This window comes from Alternaria metachromatica (genome assembly GCF_023757995.1).
Source record: "Alternaria metachromatica strain BMP 0045 chromosome Unknown scaffold_7, whole genome shotgun sequence".
Taxonomy (NCBI): domain Eukaryota; kingdom Fungi; phylum Ascomycota; class Dothideomycetes; order Pleosporales; family Pleosporaceae; genus Alternaria; species Alternaria metachromatica.
The window spans coordinates 1007956-1025832 of NW_026055498.1; the positions used below are offsets into that span (position 1 = coordinate 1007956).

Here is a 17877-nt window from a genome sequence, read left to right on the forward strand (position 1 = left end):
GGCCCGCGAAAATGGAGTCTGGTTTTGTTGTGCGATACTTTTGCAATGTATGTATGTGTACGTAGGCTTTCGAACACGAGTTCGCCACACTATGGAGATGTTGTCGGATGATTAGACTGTCGCATACCTCCCCCAGCGAACAACGGAAGGATGTCTTCCAGAAGTCTACATTACCTTTGAGACATTGCTAACTCTTATCTTTGTACCAATGTAGACCGCAGCGCGCCTATTCGATTTCTTCTTGCCGGTTTGCTTTGTCGAGATGATTGGTATACTCCATCCAATACACATGACATGTAGCCGACTAAATTCGTCTCCGGTAAGGCAACGTAGTGTATACATAATCGCCATGCCGAACATCCAGAACAACGCCTTCAAACAAAACCGCTATGGTAACACGCACAAGATCCCGTACCCTGTCGTGCCACCCCGCTCCACTCACTCGATGCTCGGTCCTATACAAGGGAGACCACAGGTCAAGGAATATCCTGGTTTTGAGAGGTATCTCAACAACACAGCCCTAGGCCTGCACGCCGAGACCTGGAAGGAATGTCAAGTCAACTACGTTCGTTTCTGGAAGCACCACGGCGACGAGCAGAAGTTGAGGCAGTATGTCGACGCTGACTGGGCTTAGAAGCAAGTACACAGTCCTCTCGCTATCCTGCTGCGGCCTGTTTTTGACTGCTGTCTATAAGACGGCTGCTCTACCTTACTGCGGTCTTTAGCAAGACCGATGAGTAGATGCACCTCATGAATCCATGATACTTCTCTCCTGTTACGACCCTTGACTCTTGTTCGTGGTGATGTTGACACTGTCGATTCGTATGTGCACCTGTCTCGTTGAGTCAATTGCCGTGCAGATTGGCCATTACGCTGTTTAGTTCGCATGACATAGCGGTACCAAGCTGCCTGGACCCAAGAACGTTCATGTGATGGAAGAGGTCTTGGGGTGGACCAAAGCTCCCGGTCGTCTTGTACAAGTGTGACATCAGCATTAAATATCGTGGGCCTCTTATCCGAGTGCCCTAGAGAGCGAGCGATGATGGGAGCGAAGGGCATCGTTCGCGATGAACATTGCTTTCACAGTGGAACTGTCCGGACTGCAAAACGTCGAACCTGGACCTCGATATGACCACTAGGTTAGAGTTGAGACTCTTGACTGAGGCTACTCGGGGAGCTGCGCATCACACGCCCACAACTGGGACTGTCCCCGCTGAGTCGGCCTCTGGATCAGGGCTGGGCCTGGTATCATTGCTCGCTCTACCTCCGTGGACATACAGAAAGATACAGTCAATTCCGGTATGACCAAAGCACGGGTCCCCGACGACACGCGCCCAGTGTTCGTCCATCGTCCCACGACACCCCAACACACGCCTCTCTCTGCCCATGCAGGCCGCCCGCATCACGCTCTGTCTATTCCGAGACTAACGGAACCATGCGCACGCGGAGGCCCGCGCGTCCGTTGAGTGCTCGCCAGTCGTCTTGAATGGTTGGGGTATCTCGGTCGTGGGGTATCGTTGAGGATTGACAGCGAAGTCACACCTGCTTTCGGGTCGCGTGGGCGATGTTGAGGACTAGCCACAGGATCTGCTTCTCGATCGGAGTCGACAGCCAGGTGGATCTGCGCGCCCATACAGATAAACGCATCTCTGCCACGCGGTGAATGTTGTCGAGTTTGCAAGACCGAGGTGATCGGCCTCCAAGGTTCTGTCGTCGTACCCGTACACTTTCTCTTGCCTCTCAACTTCGCGCGGGTCCTGTATCGCCCTGGATCGCCATCAGGGCGGCAGGTGGACGCTGCAATCTCCAAGTCGAGGAGTCGCTCGCTTGCTCAGCTGTCTCGAAGTTCATTCGGCGGGATGGATGAATTTCGTGCTTCGTCTAGCTCGGCCTGCTCAAGCCGTCTGTAGTTGGAACACTTCAAGGTTGATTTTGACATGGGCGCGGTGGACGGTTGCACCACAGTCGACAAAGGGGTTGATCAGTGCGCATACGGCGGGAGTGCTGGATACCGACGTCACTTGCTCGGCTACTATCGCATGTAAGTATGGGTACAAAACATATCGAGGGCAGTACGTATATTGAAAGCTCGGCGATGGGCTGGGAATCCACACAGATGTTTCAGTGTTCTGAGAATCTTTTGAAACCATATGAAGTGTTCCAGGGCCCACCTATACCTACTAGAACACAATGTCCTGCTGCTATGTATGCGGCAAAAGCGATTTCTTTCGATGCTACAAGAGTATACCCAGGGATATAAGGGCAAGTCGCTGACGGGGGAGTGGAGGGAGTTGGCGAGGGTCAACATTGTTAGCCTATCTCTCGCACCACTCCACCCTCTTCAAGCTACGCCTAACGCACGATACTCCAATATATCTCGAAAAGGTAGAGCCCGAAGTCTTCGACAGATTTCCAGAACACTCTAAAGTGCTCCCGGGCCCTCCACGACCTGTTCGAACAAAACTTTGGCATGCGATGTATGCGGCAAAGCCGGTTTTTTGAAAGACGATACGAGCCTACCCAGGTATACATCGACTAAGCCTGGAGGTTCTCACGGATTCCTCGGGTGCTGTGGGAATCCTTGGAAGTCTATGAAGTGCTCCCGGGCCTCTCGAGACCCTGTTAGATCAAAGGTTCCCAAATCTATGTATGCGGCAAAGCCAATCACGAACTCCAGATCTGGAGCGTCATGGGTGGAAGTCACCCACATACTATCGCTTGCGGTTCCGGTGCCCGTCTCGCATACAGCGACCCCGCTGATCGTCTCGGCATCAGAGTCAGCGGCATTCGGGGCGGCGACAAGGAAGGAGGATGGCCCTGGTTGACGATGTATGGAACTGCAGAGAAATCTATCCCAAGACTCAGCCGGCTCGTCGACTGGCTTAACGGCTTGAATACTGAAGAATCGCGACTTCGTCGCTGGTATCCCGTCAACAAGCGTATTGGCCAGCGATGATGTGGATGCATTTGCTACCTGCTGGTTGCTGGAGCGAAGTAGCAGGAACTCCAAACCCAGGACTAGAGCGTAAGAGAGACTTTCGAGGCGTTTGGCTGATATGTACGGAACCGGGCCAGTGTCTTTGAGATGCCGCCGACAAGAGACAAGAGCAATCTTGTTGCCAGGGCCATGCGAACAACAGCACAGAAAGCACCCCAGGTTTGAACCCAAGCGTGCTTCGACTCCAGATTCGATGATCCGCATTAAAGGGACCTCGAAAGAGGTGTTGCGGTATTGATTGCCAATAGCACGGGACCAGGAGCAATTCAGATCCTGTGCGAGCCCGTTGAGCGCTGCGGCGTTCCTCTTTCGAGACATGATGTGTAAGGCGGGTAGCTTTTCCATTGATTGCTTCCCTTTGTGGGTGCTTCTGGGGAAGAGGAGTTTTGAGTCTATGCTGATACTACGATAGTGTGGCTTCGCTATATCGCTGGAGAGGTAAGCAAGATGTTGAATTCGAGCGCGCGACAACCGCGAGCCTGCACTGAAGAGCCATCCGTCCGTACATGTTGCCGCCGACAAAATTTGCCCAGACGCCTACATCAGCGCCGCGACAACCCAAAAGGCGGTAATACTAGAATGGTAGCTGCCAGGGCGTGGTCTGCGACAACGCTGAGTCTACACAGTCAGAGTACAGGGCGAGGCGGCTGGCGAGCGTCAGCGAGCCCGCCGCCTCTGCCAGCCTGTCGCGCAGCGGCGCTCCCCTACAGAGAAGATTAGCATGGCCCCTGCACTAAGGATGACACGCTCAATCAAAGAGAAGCTACCGTTTTTTTGCTCTTGATCTGGCGCCGGAGTAGATAGGATATCTTGAAGAGATTTGCAATGCGATATCTGTGTTTGCGAAGATAGAAAAATGTGAAGTGCAGAGGAAATGGTGTTTTGATCATTATTGTGCGGGAAGAAAGGTCGCTGGACCCTGGCGCAGCAAAAAAAGCGCAAAAAGAAGAGCTGGGCTCGACTCGAACCCGGGTCTCCACGCACCGATTTGGCGGAGGAGTCAGATCAAAGAGCAAAAAAATGGTAGCTTCTCTTTGATTGAGCGTGTCATCCTTAGTGCAGGGGCCATGCTAATCTTCTCTGTATCGTTTCAAATTGACCAAATGCCCGAAGGCGAAGGATAGAGGAACAAAGCGGTAAATATAAGCGGGCGTCTGATGTGACGCGCTGGGGCGCGTGAAAAGCTGGATCTGGGCCGGTGGCGGTCGGGAACACCACAACTTGGAAGTGGACCACGCTCGAACCACCAAGGCTTTGGAAAGTCAACAGGTGACCTGTGCATGTCGCAAGCGTTCAATAATGGCTATCATGGTCGGGCTTCGCCCGCTTTGATGGCCAAAGTTGATATTGCGATAAAGCGCCGTCGATATGTGATAGTTGCCCATGGAACACCCAGCACAGAATCACCATCTCTTTCTTCCGGTAATGTAAGGTAGATCGGTCGACGTATACGCCTGGCGACCACGATGTGTTGCATTTTACATGCATCTGTCGCCTGGGTAATCGTCTCGTCAATAAGATCAGCACATGAGTCGAGCGCGTTGTAGTTGGATTTGTCGTATATACATCCAATGTTCTTTGACATCGCGGGACTTGCAAGGTCAGTGATGCTGTCAATTGTATCTGTTCCTGAAGTTCGTTGTCAACTGCCTGCATCCTTCTGTCAAGTACTTAGAGGATGAAACCTGAAGCCTCTAAGTCCACGACATGCTCAAAAGGTAATCTGATGGCTTGATACGAAACGAAATTCGAGTGGAGTAGTATTTGCGAGAGCATCATGGGAAGAGGAATGTGAGCGTGTGAGAAGACTAGGCAAGTAGAATTGACTGTGATGTTTACCCCTCCACCCCACCTGCGCTTCGCAAAACTGCGAATGCGGACGGAGCGCTCCAGTGTGCTTGGTACGGTAGCGCGTTCCTAACACTGGCTCAAGTATACATCCTTGAAAGACATGCACATTCCAGTATTAATATGTAGGGCAAGTGGCCAATTCGAAACAATACCATGCAAATTCACAGGGCCTGTACCAAAGATGATGCGCACATATTTCACATGAGAGGAGACAAGGGTATCATTGCTACTCTACTCTTCCAACAAGTCCATCACCAACTGCGGAATGACCTGCACACCTTCACCCTGTATCGCACTAATCGGCACAGTCTGCACGTTGCGGCGCCACGCATGCTTGCGGTTGCTAGGATGCGGTTGCGCGCCCTTGCTCACCTCCTCAAGATACGCACGAAGAGCCTCAAAGTTGGCCTGCGTATCCGGCAAGTCGGCCTTTGTCGCAACAACGAACCACGGCTTCGACGAGATCGGGGTTGTGCTCAGGAAGGGAAGAGGCTTCGGCGAAGGATCCAGATGCGGCGAGTCGAGGAGGTCGGATGCGTCGCTTGGTGGTGCTTTACCAGCGGGCGTGTATGTGACCATCCTGCGCTCCGTTTCGGCGTTGAGTTCCTTTCCGCGTAGTGTCTCGTACTCGGATACTTCGCGCCAGAGTAGCTTGAGTGCTGCGACGGCGTCACCGGCGGAGAGGTCGATGACGAAGGCGAGAACTGCGGCGCGCTCAATGTGTCGCAGGAAGCCTAGTCCGAGCCCTTTGTCTAGATGCGCATCTTCGATCAGGCCCGGCACATCGGCAATGGTAAAGTTCTCGCGCAGCTCTCCATTTGGTCTGCGTGACCTGACGAGTGGCCGCCCCTTGTGGTCGTCCAGGACAACGGTGCCGACGTTTGGCTGTAGGGTCGTAAAGGCCCAGTTGCCGACTCGCGCACGGCTGTTGCTCAGGGCTCGGAGGAGCGTACTCTTTCCAGCGTTGGGCAGCCCTACCAGTCCCAGATCCGCAAGAATCTTCAATTCTAGTTGTAGTGATATCTTGAGGCCTTCGTCTCCGCGCGTAGCCATCTTCGGCCTGTTGTTGAACGGCGTCATAAAGTGAGGGTTGCCCAGGCCGCCCATCGCTCCGGCTGCAATCAGCATAGGCGTCTCCATGTGCTTGTCCAAGTCCAGCCACATGGGCGCTTCCGGCTCGAGGGCTGCAAGATGCGATCTTCGCGGTGGAGGGAGCTTGGGAAATTTGATCCTGCTCAACTCTGAGGGTATAGTGCCAGGGTAAACCAGCCATCGATCTCTCCTGTAGCTGGGCTGTCCCTCCTCCAATTCCTCGGCTTCTTCATCCTGCTCCATCTTCCAGTGCTCGTCTTCCATTATCGCCACCGGATCATGTCTTTGTAGCTCGCGCACGATAGTCCCCACAGGCACCGTGATCAAGACGTCGGTCCCCCGCTCGCCACCTTTGACCTTGCCCTGTCCATTGCGCCCTCTGCCCGCCTTGATCTGTCGCCGTCTCGCAAGCTTATGTAACGACGTCTCACCGCGGACTGCTTGGATGTAGACGTTGCCTCCACTGCCACCGTCGCCGCCATTGGCAGGCCCTTCTTCAATGTATTTTTCGCGCAGGAACGAGACGCAGCCGTGGCCGCCGCCACCAGCTTCAACGGTAAGAATGCATCGGTCGGCAAAAGGCGTGAGGGAGTAGTCGTCCGCCGTGGGATCTAACCGCGAAGATTGCGCATTCGGGTTCGCGTCGGACTGCTCAGCAGACGTGGAGTTGCATCTGAGCTGTAGCGGGAATCGTTTACGGAGAGGACATCTGCGCGCTGCCGAGGCAAGTGGCACGTGGAGAAAGGCGGGATACAGAAACGGCGTAAGCGTACCGCTGAGACTGTGCGGACGAGCGAACGACATGCGTTGATTGCGAAAGTGGCGTCGTTAGGAAGATATGTTCAATCCTGTATATTTCAATCGTCAATATCGCGTCGCGGGTCTAGCGAATGGCGGCCCCAGTTCCGATACATGATCTACAACGCTTGTCCAGGCTAGTCCTACATGCCTCGGTATCCAGCAAACCTCAAAAGTACATATGACTTCTTGGGCGTTTACTTCTGCCTTGGACAGGCGTTCAATCGTTTGCCTATCTTTCGCCCTTTTTTGGAAGCCCCCAAACTTCGTATCAGTACCTGCATAGTACCTGCCTCGACCCCCATCAGCCCCCATTTTCAATAAACCCTTTCGCCCCATCTACCAGCCCCATCATGATCCGATGTGCCCTGCTCACACTGGCAGCCGTGCTGCTCAGAGTCGCCAAACCCGAGTACTTCAGACTTGGTGGGAAACTCGGTCTCTCCAGCAGTCAGCTTGTAACCCTCCATTACTACCTCAAGTGGGTGTTGCCGATATGGGCCCTTGTAGACTTCAACTCAGTGCTCAATCGCTTTGCCGAAAGGCGATGGATCTGGAGGACCGACAAGTCTATTTGGGACTGGAAGAATGAAGTCGCTGTAGTCACGGGTGGTTCAGCGGGCATCGGAGGCTGTGTGGTCAAGAAGCTCACCTCTCATGGCATCAAGGTCGCGGTTCTCGACGTTAGCCCCCTGTCAGAAATCTTTACCAAAGGTACGTTGCGGCACAGGATCGCCGTGTTTCAAGCTAATGATCTTAGATGAGCTTGCCCTCGTACGATACTACAAATGTGACATTACGTCGCGAGACAACATCCATCAGGCGGCGGAAGCCATACGTTCCGACTTGGGCTCACCATCAATACTAATCAACAATGCTGGCATCGGTAACGCGTGGACCGTCAAAGACATTCCCCAAGCCAATCTCAACAGAATGTTCGAGATCAATCTCCTGAGTCACTGGAGTACCGTTCAAGAATTCCTTCCAGACATGCTCGCTAAGAAGAAAGGCCACATCATGGGTGTCGCAAGTCTTGCTTCTTTCGTTGCTCTCGCAGGTGCCGTGGATTACAGTGCCACCAAGGCGGCGCTTCTAGCCTTCCACGAAGGATTAACGCAAGAGATTAAGCATCGCTACAAGTGTCCAACGATCCAGACCTCCATGGTCCATCCCAACTGGACCAAGTCAGCAATCACCTCACACGAGGCACTTGCGGCGGGGCTGAAAAGCGTGCGCGCAAACATCCTAGAGCCAGAAGACGTAGCCGAGGCCATGGTGAACCAGATAGTCTCAGTCAAGAGTGGGCAACTGATTCTTGGCCCAGCCATTACTCCCATTATCCGAGCACTGCCTCTTTGGATCGGGGAGCTTATTCGCGATAGCCAAGCCAAGGTCGTCACCGGTGATGGCTCCACTGGCGCATGAACGATTCCTTCGACACGGTGATGACAGGGAAGAGCGGCAGTTCCTACGGGCGGTACGGAGCGTACCCGTTCCAACCGCCTGGGGCCAGCAGCGTCAGTGAGAACTGCATGTTCCAACCAGCAACGCCCCGCCGCAATCTCGAGAGGTTCGTTGGAATTTTTACCGCGAAGCCGAATCAGCGGCACAGACGCCGTTGAGGTGGCAGAGGTTGGAGAGGGCTGCGCCACGTCAATATTCGGGGTCGGCAGTCAGCAGCGCTTCTTCTGTCAGTTTAGCGAAGTCAATAGAAGGTATTTTGCGCAGCACATCATGGGTAATGCAACCAAAATGCCCACTTCTGACAACTGTTATAAACGATCGGGCGGCTGATGCACAATATGCGAACGATCGAGCGCCACAGCCGGAATCCTGAGCTAATCATAGCTGATGCAGTGAGTATTCTCGGGGTTGTAGGCAAGGTGTGTGGACTCAGCCCCAGTTCCTACAGCACCCATGCAAGGTACATTTCGCGCCTAACCCAACTCGGTCCGAACAAAGTGCAACCGTACGAAGGACCACGGCCTTGGGCACGAGGCGCGGAATTCAATAGTTATATGTTGCCTCTTTGTTGTCTGTTTCATCATCTCCGGGTATCTGCCGTGCTGCCTCCGCCTCGTTGTTGTTACTCTGCTTTGCTTTCCTCTAGTCATTCGTTTCAGATCTCGTGAGCATGCAATGGGTTGGTTCGAGCGTGTTCTGTTCGCGTGTTGCACTGCATCTTTGGTAGTTGCGAGTAATGTTGAATCAGGTTCAAAGAGTAAGTGGAGCGCTGGTAGATGGTTGCATTAACTCATGTTATACAGCTGCAAGCCTCTCTAATACTCATCTCACGAACGAGAGATCTCCTATAATTCCACGGCGCGATTTGCATTTTCGCAATGATACAAGCACATCAGAGATAATTCCAACAAGTCTGAGCACATCAGCTACATCGACGCTCTACACTTCTACGACAGTGGACTCTATTACGACGTCGAAGTCCGAGATCAACGCGCCGTCAACAGCCACTGTCCAGACTACCAGCTCCTCTCGCCAGGCAAATCCAACGAAACAAGACTCAGATGGAACAACAAGCTCATATGGTAGCGCAAGTAGCAGTGCGCCTGCAATATCTTCTGCTGCGGGCGAGTCGGCGGCGATATCCCTTATCATCACAAGAACGCAGCAGCTATCTGCACCATCATCGATCTCTTTGATCGATCAGATACAAACATCGATACCTGCTCAATCATCTTCGGTTCCTTCAGAGGCTTCTTATTCTACACGCGCATCATCCACAGTTCAGGGCCTACCCGTCACTTCTCAAGTCAAGTCGACCGCGAGTGCATCCACGCCGTCTACAACATGGGTGATTGCGGACTCATCACGAGCGTCAAGCATTCCTCTGCCTGCCAATACAAACTCCGTCCCAGTCTCTCCTACGGCTGTATCAAGCCTGGTGATGATCCCTTCGCAGACCTCGCAGTCTCCATCTTCGACCTCCACCGTCGATGGTACTGCGATCACATCAATCAAGTCTATTCCCTCGGCCTCTTCACAAGGAAAGATCACTAGTGAGCCCACAAAGGCTACAGGACTACTTCAATACTCTGTGTCTAGTCTTAATAGCTGGGTGGCATCAAGCTCCTCTCCCGCTGTCATTGGAAGTGAAAGCATTAGCCTCGCATCTCCGGTTTCCATCGCAGACGCGGCCACACCAATCAGTGCCGCATCTCAACCAGCACAGCCGTCTGCTTCAACAGGATACGCCAATCTGCCATCGGGTCAGGACAATGCACCACTTAACACGTCGGCAGCAACCCCTTCCGCCTCAGCTCATCTCGAAGGCAGTGTGATAGGTCCCTCATCAAGTCCGACTCTCTCCAGTAGTTCACTCTTCCCGACGAGCATCACTTCTACAACAGCGTCCTTGGCAGCTTCGATGAGCTCAGTGATCGCGGGCATGCCATCAAGCTCTGCTCAGCCCAGCGTAACAAAGAGCGAGACTCCTACATCGAATGTAACCGCACCTGTTCAGTCTAGCAGCTCTCGGATCGACAGCTCTACTTCGAGCGGCAGCGTCACGACTTCTGCATCTACCAATCGCGATAAGACTGCTTCTTCAACCATGACTCGACCGCAACCCATACCCATCAATCCAATCAACGGTAACATGACAAGGCCAACAAGCACGATTGCTACTACGTCAGCGCAAACAACTGGGTACATATCTCCGCCGGCACCAGGAAACGGCACCGTCTCCTCCTCGTTGGCTTTCGCAACCACATACTCGGCAGCAAGCAGCCTCGCAAGCACTGCTACAATCTCGTCATCTTTGGACTTATCTGGCTCTTTCACACAAACCTTCATCGTGTCCAAGACTAGTCAGATCTTGAGTACTGCGACGTCTAGTCGGGCGGCGGAGACCTCAGATGCACCACTTTGGGGGAGCGATCCAACAACTGCGCAATCAACCCCCGTTTCAGGGATTTCCTCGTCGTCTTCTATTGACTTGGGGCTTTTACCTTTTCCGCTTGAACCTCCGCTTCAAACGGCACCTACAGGGTGGACGAACAGCTCAACTTCAAGCGCCACTCGCGGAACTTCGACTCCCAGCGCACCATTATCTACGGCTAGCATTGTCATCAGTTCTCAAGAAACCAGATCAGGTACCTTGCGCGATATTTTTACGTCAAGTCCTCTTTCACCCACCACTACGTCTGCTATTCTCTCTACTCCTACATCGCTCAGCGGCTTCATAACGAAGACGAAGACGGGGACTGAGAGCTCAGTTCTCAGCTCGCGCACAAGTTCGAAGTCGACAAACACCTACGACACAACCCTCAGAACTCGAACACTGACCAACGCGCCCACGAGCAGCGCTACCGAGACAGAGGCCGCTGCAGCTCCACCCTCGAAGCCACTGACGCCAGAGGAGACTGCCGGGGTCGCTATAGGAAGCACTGCTGGCATTCTACTTGCTATAGTCGCCGCGATCTTCGTCGCTCGTCGCTACCACGCCATCCATACAGCAAAGCGTGGAAGCGGCGGCTCGTCCGGTGTCTACCCTGGAGTTGCGTGGCTGTACGATCCTTCACTTGGCGAGAACGGTAGCGGTGGCAGTGGCAGTGGGTCGAACGATGCACTCATGTCTGGTGGAGCAAGTGGGTTGCCGTCAACTGGAAGTAGAACACCACCTCGCGTACCGAAGAACTCTCGCGAGTACGATCCTCGCGGTTGGCTCAACATCAGTGCGCAGAATTACAGCGACCCTGGCAACCCCTGGAGAGAAGACCCATTCCGAGATCCCGAAGACCCCTTTAGAGACCCCTTTAGAGACTGGAGAGGTAGCGATGCGATTACTTCTCCGAGTGATCCTGGATCTGATCTTGTTGCGGAGGTGACAAAGTATGCTGTGGGCCCGCAAAGACCTCTTCCTCCCGTGCCGGCGTCTCTGACACCACTCTTCCGCGACCATGTCATTCCATCGCCGACTATAAGTCCAATCATGAATAGCTGCAGCCTGAAGCGTAGTCATTCGGTATCGTCAAGACGAAGCAGTGTCAAGAGCCAAAGGTCTCTAAGGAGTCTTCGTGCCTGTCCTTCGCCAGATTCCGAATCGAGGAACGTCCCACCAATATCTCCTTCCTGGCGTCGAGCGAGTAAGATCCTAGCATCTATTAGGGAGGGACACGCGGACGACCCTCTTCCAGACCCGATCGAACATGACCTTCTTCTGCCAGTCGATGTAAGATCGGAAACACCGGATTCAGTGATGGTACATGTATATGCGCCAGCACCCGTAAGCAGGACGCCATTGCGACCGATGTTGTCTACGATACTGTCGGACGACGAAATGTCACTACCAAGAATAGCAGCCGCAAATTCGTTGGCAGTTGTACCACCTCGGTCAACTGGTAGCATCCTCTTTCCCACACTCAAAGACGACCGATACGCATATACTTCACTCCATTCAACCAACATCCCATCGCCATCACCACCACATTCCGAACGAGCAGACAGCGACAAAACAATAACCCAATCCACCTACTCCGTCCGACCATCATCTCCAACCCCAACAACCACTTCCGCACCTCGAAACAAAGGTTGGGAAGAGATAAAGCGCACATCAAACGGCTCATCCAGTCTCATGTCCTCGCGCCCACCCACACCACCTTTCCACCACTTCGCCCTTCCACCGCGACCCAATCTCACTCCTCCGCCTCCTCTTAAGAAACGCTCTTTGATTCAACTCCGCCGCAAGACACCCTTGGCTGGCCCCGGTCAACTCTTGGTTCCGCCTCACAACCACTACTCTTCTCCTTCGTCTTCACCTTTGACGGTGCAGACGAACTTCGTGGTCAACTCGAACAAGAGCTTTGAAGGGCCGAGGATGAGTTTGCTAGCCAAGGTGCACAGCATGAGCGATATGAGAGACGAGATAGTGAGCCCGAAGAAGAAGAAAGGCATTGGACTTGGGATTGGATATCGCGATTCTATCTCGCGAAGGGTAGGACGCGTTTCGAGATGGGGTCCTGAGGATGTGGGGACGAAATTCTGAGGTTGTTCATTTGGCTTTGGCCACGGTTTTGCATGCAGTATGTCTCCTTGAAGTCTTCAGTGCCTGTCGATGTATTCCAGGCGACACTTATATCCCTTAAGTTTCAGTACAACGGTCTATTATAACGACTCCGCCCAATGTCGAACGAAGCGTTCCACTACGCATCTCTCATGTCTCACTCTTCCAGCAGTTTTACTGGGGCGTCTTGCTTGGAGCGTTATATACATTAGATTATCCCACTTTGTGCTGTTAATTCGTACACTGAGCTACAGAAACACCTCTCTTGTATATAGGATCTGTACAGCTAGTTTCTAATTCTACTTAATAAACGTAAAGACCCGTAGTTTTTGTCGCAGCACCCGTGATTGAACATTTTGGCGCAACCACTTCTCGAGTAGCGAATGCATAAGGTAAATGACAATGTCAGTATAACGAAACCGCCCTCGTTATCTCTGCACGACAGAACAATTGTACAACGCTCTTACTCTTCTCGGTCAATGCATCGTACATCACTTTCTTGCGGTGAGAGCCTCATGCAATCTTCTCACCCCCAACCATCTGCATACACAGCTTCCTTGCAAACACCTACATACATCACCGGTATGTACCATCTCACCATCTCAAAACCAATGCAACCCACCCACGCACTAAACCCACGCGCACCACGCTACCCAGGATACCCTTCGCCCATCTTCCCCCCTACCAGCACCACACCCATCGTACGATCGCATCCGTACTCAAACTTCGCCAAACCCCCCCATTCCCAATACCATTCTCCCAAAACAGCCTTTGGGCATCCATCCTACTACAAGGTCAGGTCAGGTTCAAGTCTGCCCGTCACGTTTCGCTAGCCCCAAACCTTATCCCTACATACACCGGCACGCGCCCGACAACCACGCGTAACTGGCTGCCGGGCGCCGGGGCAACTTCCCGGGCTGATAGCAGCGACCTAATACGCTGGCGCCAAAGTCAGGGTAATTGTGCTTGTTCCTGGGAGCGGCACGCGATTATCGGAAGAGATGGATGCATGGACAAAACTAGGCCTTGGGTGGTAAATGCGCGCACCTGCTTTTACCCTGTCTACGTCTGCAGTCTGTGCCTTTGCGCGCGTCTGTGAGCTGCTGCATGCATGTACGATGGTGTTGCGTTTTGTGGGAACGGAATCATGAAAAAATTTGGGCTGGCTTCAGGGATCGCGTGCAACTGGTGCATCGTGCATGTATGTGTCTTTTGTTTTTCGTATCTCAGCTTCGTATGTACATGCAAGGCTAGCATCGTGCAGTTTAAGCGGCGGTAGCGGTGAACCGCGAAATGGCCTTCGAACCCTCTCGCGATCGAGCCGCAGAATGCAGGCTGGGCTGTGGACGGAGCAAACTCCGGTGCACCATCGCCTTGCTTTTTCTCAGCCTTCTCTGCCCACATCCGAGCCCTGCCGTGGGTAAGAGGGTGTTCAGCCGAGTTCGACCGGGGGCTTCTCCTTCTAGAAAGAAACGACGACCTGCATACGAGATGAAACGAAAAAGCAAAAACGCAAACGTCATTCGGGGATTAGCAGCACGAGGAGATTTGCAATCTCGTATGCAGGATGATCTCTCGTTTGATGCTCATGGTTCGCACTGGGGTATAATCTAATAGTGTTTGTACATCGTAATATTGGGACCGTAGAAGATCCGGGGCCCAAGAAATTCCCCCAGCGAACCATTCTGGGATGGTGTGGCCTGGGCTTTCCAGGGCAGGATGCGGCTTCCTCCGCGCCTCGTGGAAGATGATCCAGAACGTGATAGCCAGAAGTGTATCCTACAGATCGTTCCAGATCGTACTCGCCTTCAATGGACCAAAGTCGAAAGCGAGATTCGCTGCTCCAACACATGCATCGCCAGTATCCTCCTCCACCCTCTGGCCATCAGCTTCGAGCCAAAAACAAAGGCGCTGACAGCCACCACCGACCTTCACCACCATGGTTTGATGAATCACCGATATGCTCGCGGACAGGCATCAGGCCACGTCTGAGCCGCTGCGCTTGTTCCTCCTACGAGCCCACAACTCGTGAAGCCACTTGTGAGATGCTTCGACGTCGGTGGGACCGGGGCACAGCGGGAGCCTCTGTCGGAATTCCTTCTCATACTTGCGGATCGCTAAGTGAAGCTCGATCTCCTGCGACATGCTCACCAGCAGCATCTTTGCTTGTTCATGATCCTTGGGGAGGGTGTTAAGAGTCGCTTCAGCCACAACTTTAGCTTCGTCCGCCGACACTCGAGAAAGGTTGCAGAAAAGCTGACGCTTGAAAAACTCCATGGATGTATCCAGGAGAGGTGCCAGCCCGCCAAGCTCGCGAGTGAGGATGAGCTGAGCCTCCGTGTACATCCAAGATCGCGTCGGGTGAAGTGAGCTGCGATGCAGTAGCTGCACTTCAAGAGGGTTTACCTTGGTGGCGCCTGCACGGACACAGTTCTGCAGCTCCTGTCTCAGTCCGTTGGCGTCAAGGCATGAGTTGAGAATGGGGTTGTCAGAGTTGAGGTTAACGCTCTGAGTCTCAGCCTTGTTGATGCGGACCCAGACGAAGAGGGTGTGCACTTGTCCTGGAAACAATCGGCGAATCTCCTTGTCCCCACAGACAAAGAGAATCTCACAACCTGCATTAGTCCGGAGTTCGACCGTAAAGTCAAACAGTTCGCCAACAGGCTTCTCAGACCGAGCATTCTTCAAGATACGCTTGATGCGACCGGACGTGGATTGGTACTTGGACCAGTTGCTGGCGAAAACGTTCTTGCAGCAGTCTTTAAGACAGATGGTATCCTGGAACTCTGGTTCGCGGCGATATGGGAGCAGCGCAGGATTGATGCGGTGAATGTAGATATCCGGAAAGGACTTCGATACATCGTGCAAGACATGGGCTGCAGGAGACAGCACGATGACATGAGTTCGACCGGCCTTGAGGTGCTCGCCCTGCATGGATCTCGCGATGCCAAGGATGACATCAGTCATGGAGGGGTTCGGACGAGGCGGATGCCAGACTTGCGAACCAGAGTGCGCGATCCTAGACGTCAAATCCTGAAAGATCTCATCGACTTCCGTACAGACGGGTCGAAGTGCATAAAGCACTTCTGGCCTGTTTCCGGTGACATCACGGTGGGTGCAGTGAGTAGTGTAAAGCGCCACGCGATCCTCGCCGCCAAGATGATACTAAAAAGGTTAGTAGATTGCTTCTGAGCGACATCAACGATGGTGGTTTACCAAGGCTCCATTAACCGCATCCAGCGACCTCTCGAGACAAGCCGGAGTCACGTAGTAGCTTTGTGCAATGTCAGCGAGCATCTTCAATTCTACCATGCAGAGACTTACCCGTTGTCCACCACGAAGATCACATCAATACCGGTGTCAGGCAGAGGCTTTCGGTTGTGCAGTACGCCCTCGATCTCGATAGCAACGCCGATGTCTTGGAACTCCTCGGTAAGAAGCTTGACTTCAGGAAACAGTCTTACCGCTGGCCGCAGGGTCGTCGGCAGATGTGAAGTTGAGTCTGACACCTGCGCTTCCGAAGCCTCATGATCAAAGTCAGTCGGGGAAGGAATGCGCTTCGACATGCATCTCATGAGAGAAGTGAACTCGTCTCCGCTGAATTTAGTTAGTAGCTGTCGCACGAACTCGCATGTAATCACTTACTTGCGGGCGTTGCTCAGCAGGTAGGCCTGGACAGCTTGGTCGTCCGGGCGCTTTACTTGTAAGCCCTCTTCAGCCTCATCGTGAGCCGCAAGCACTGTAGCTGCTGTTGGCGACGTTGCAACCGGCATATCGCTAATACCAGCGCTAGTCTCTCCAGTGTTGTGGCGGCGCAAGAGAGGTAGACCACTGGTGAACGATCGAAGCTTTGACGACATGCGCCGCTTTAGGGGCTCGGTGCTACCTTCAGTGTTGCTAATCGCCTTCTCAAGAGCCTGTTGCGCGTTCATGTGTTCAGCGCTATCGGCGACAAAGAGAGGGTGCGCAGACTCGCTCGACGCCACATCGATCAACGGCCAAGGGGTAAGTGCAGTGGTAGGCATGGAACGTACTGGGTCGCCGTTTTCGGGCTCGACATGGCTGTTCTTGCGCGAGAACGCCATCTGATCTCCAAAGCTGGATCCTGAGGCTGAGGACCGACTGTTTCTGTTCTTGCGTATCGTCAGAGGTTGGTCGCTCGGCGCACGACTAAGAGGCAGAGGTGTGACGGTCCACGAGAAAGGTGCTCTGAGCGGTTGCGCCCAGTCAAAGACGGATGAGTTGAAGCTGTAGTCGGGCGGTGACTCCCAGATATCGCTCTTGATCTCGTCGATGATGTCGTCTAGCGGACCGAACACGTACTGGTCGTCGCTATAGGTAGGAGTTGACTTACGAAATATTCGCCTTCGAAAAGTAGCTTTTCGCGATTTCTTCTGGATGTGGAGGGGAGATGGGCAGAGAGGCGCGCGGTCCAGAAAGACGCTGCCAGCTGTTGTTGTTGTGATCATTATGGACGCGTCCCAATCAGGCACAAATAAAAGCCCAGTCACCGCGGCGCGCTCTCATTCACCTCGACTTTCTTGAGAACGCGTGGCCTTGCTATCAACAGTGACGTCAGATGGCAAACGGAATCTGGGAGATAGATAAGAAGAGTAGGCAATGCCCAAGTTGAGATGTAGAGTGGATGTGTGAACAGACGTTGGAAGTCCAACGGTGAGGTGAGGTTTAAAGATGAGAGGCACTGCTACAAGCCGGGAAGGTGCGAGGTGGGCACGTCAACAAACCTACGAGGCCCCTTCCTACTTCTGAAAAAAGACAATCTCATCAAGAACTCGCACCAAGACGCGTTCAAGTTCATGCTTAGCTTCTAAACGGCAACGCATAGCTTCTACCGGATATTTGGTGCGGACTGTAATCCAAACTGTCCTCCCATTACGCCTCGCCCAGTTGTGCGGCAGCCACTTCTAATTGCCTCTTCATCTTCTCGTGCATCTCATCGTCCGCCTCGCGAAAGCGAATCTATCACATGAGTAAGCAGTGGCTTAGTCAGATGTGGCTGCGACCTACAATGTCTTCTCCAGCGCCAGCGCCGAACAGGACTGGTTCCGATATACTAGCCTTGACTGCTTTTCTTACACGTTCCTCCCAGACCCCC

General features: G+C 53.3%; 4 protein-coding genes across 4 annotated transcripts; 2 read left to right on the forward strand and 2 right to left on the reverse strand.

The window, feature by feature from the left end:
- Positions 1 to 349: 349 nt before the first annotated feature.
- Positions 350 to 741, forward strand: J4E83_004328 (uncharacterized protein; the record flags this gene model as incomplete). The annotated part of the gene is made up of 2 exons (XM_049331257.1): positions 350 to 609; positions 696 to 741. 2 exons carry the CDS (start codon positions 350 to 352, stop codon positions 739 to 741), a joined length of 306 nt encoding a protein of 101 aa, XP_049189803.1.
- Positions 742 to 5080: 4339 nt separating this feature from the next.
- On the reverse strand, positions 5081 to 6745 carry J4E83_004329 (uncharacterized protein; the record flags this gene model as incomplete). The annotated part of the gene is made up of 1 exon (XM_049331258.1): positions 5081 to 6745. One exon carries the CDS (start codon positions 6743 to 6745, stop codon positions 5081 to 5083), a length of 1665 nt encoding a protein of 554 aa, XP_049189804.1.
- Positions 6746 to 7092: 347 nt separating this feature from the next.
- Positions 7093 to 8164, forward strand: J4E83_004330 (uncharacterized protein; the record flags this gene model as incomplete). Its single annotated transcript, XM_049331259.1, has 2 exons — positions 7093 to 7453; positions 7500 to 8164. 2 exons carry the CDS (start codon positions 7093 to 7095, stop codon positions 8162 to 8164), a joined length of 1026 nt encoding a protein of 341 aa, XP_049189805.1.
- A 6574-nt stretch (positions 8165 to 14738) lies between these two features.
- On the reverse strand, positions 14739 to 17230 carry J4E83_004331 (uncharacterized protein; the record flags this gene model as incomplete). Its single annotated transcript, XM_049331260.1, has 4 exons — positions 14739 to 15926; positions 15978 to 16035; positions 16086 to 16358; positions 16407 to 17230. The coding sequence occupies 4 exons, from the start codon at positions 17228 to 17230 to the stop codon at positions 14739 to 14741; spliced, it is 2343 nt and encodes a 780-aa protein (XP_049189806.1).
- Positions 17231 to 17877: the final 647 nt, after the last annotated feature.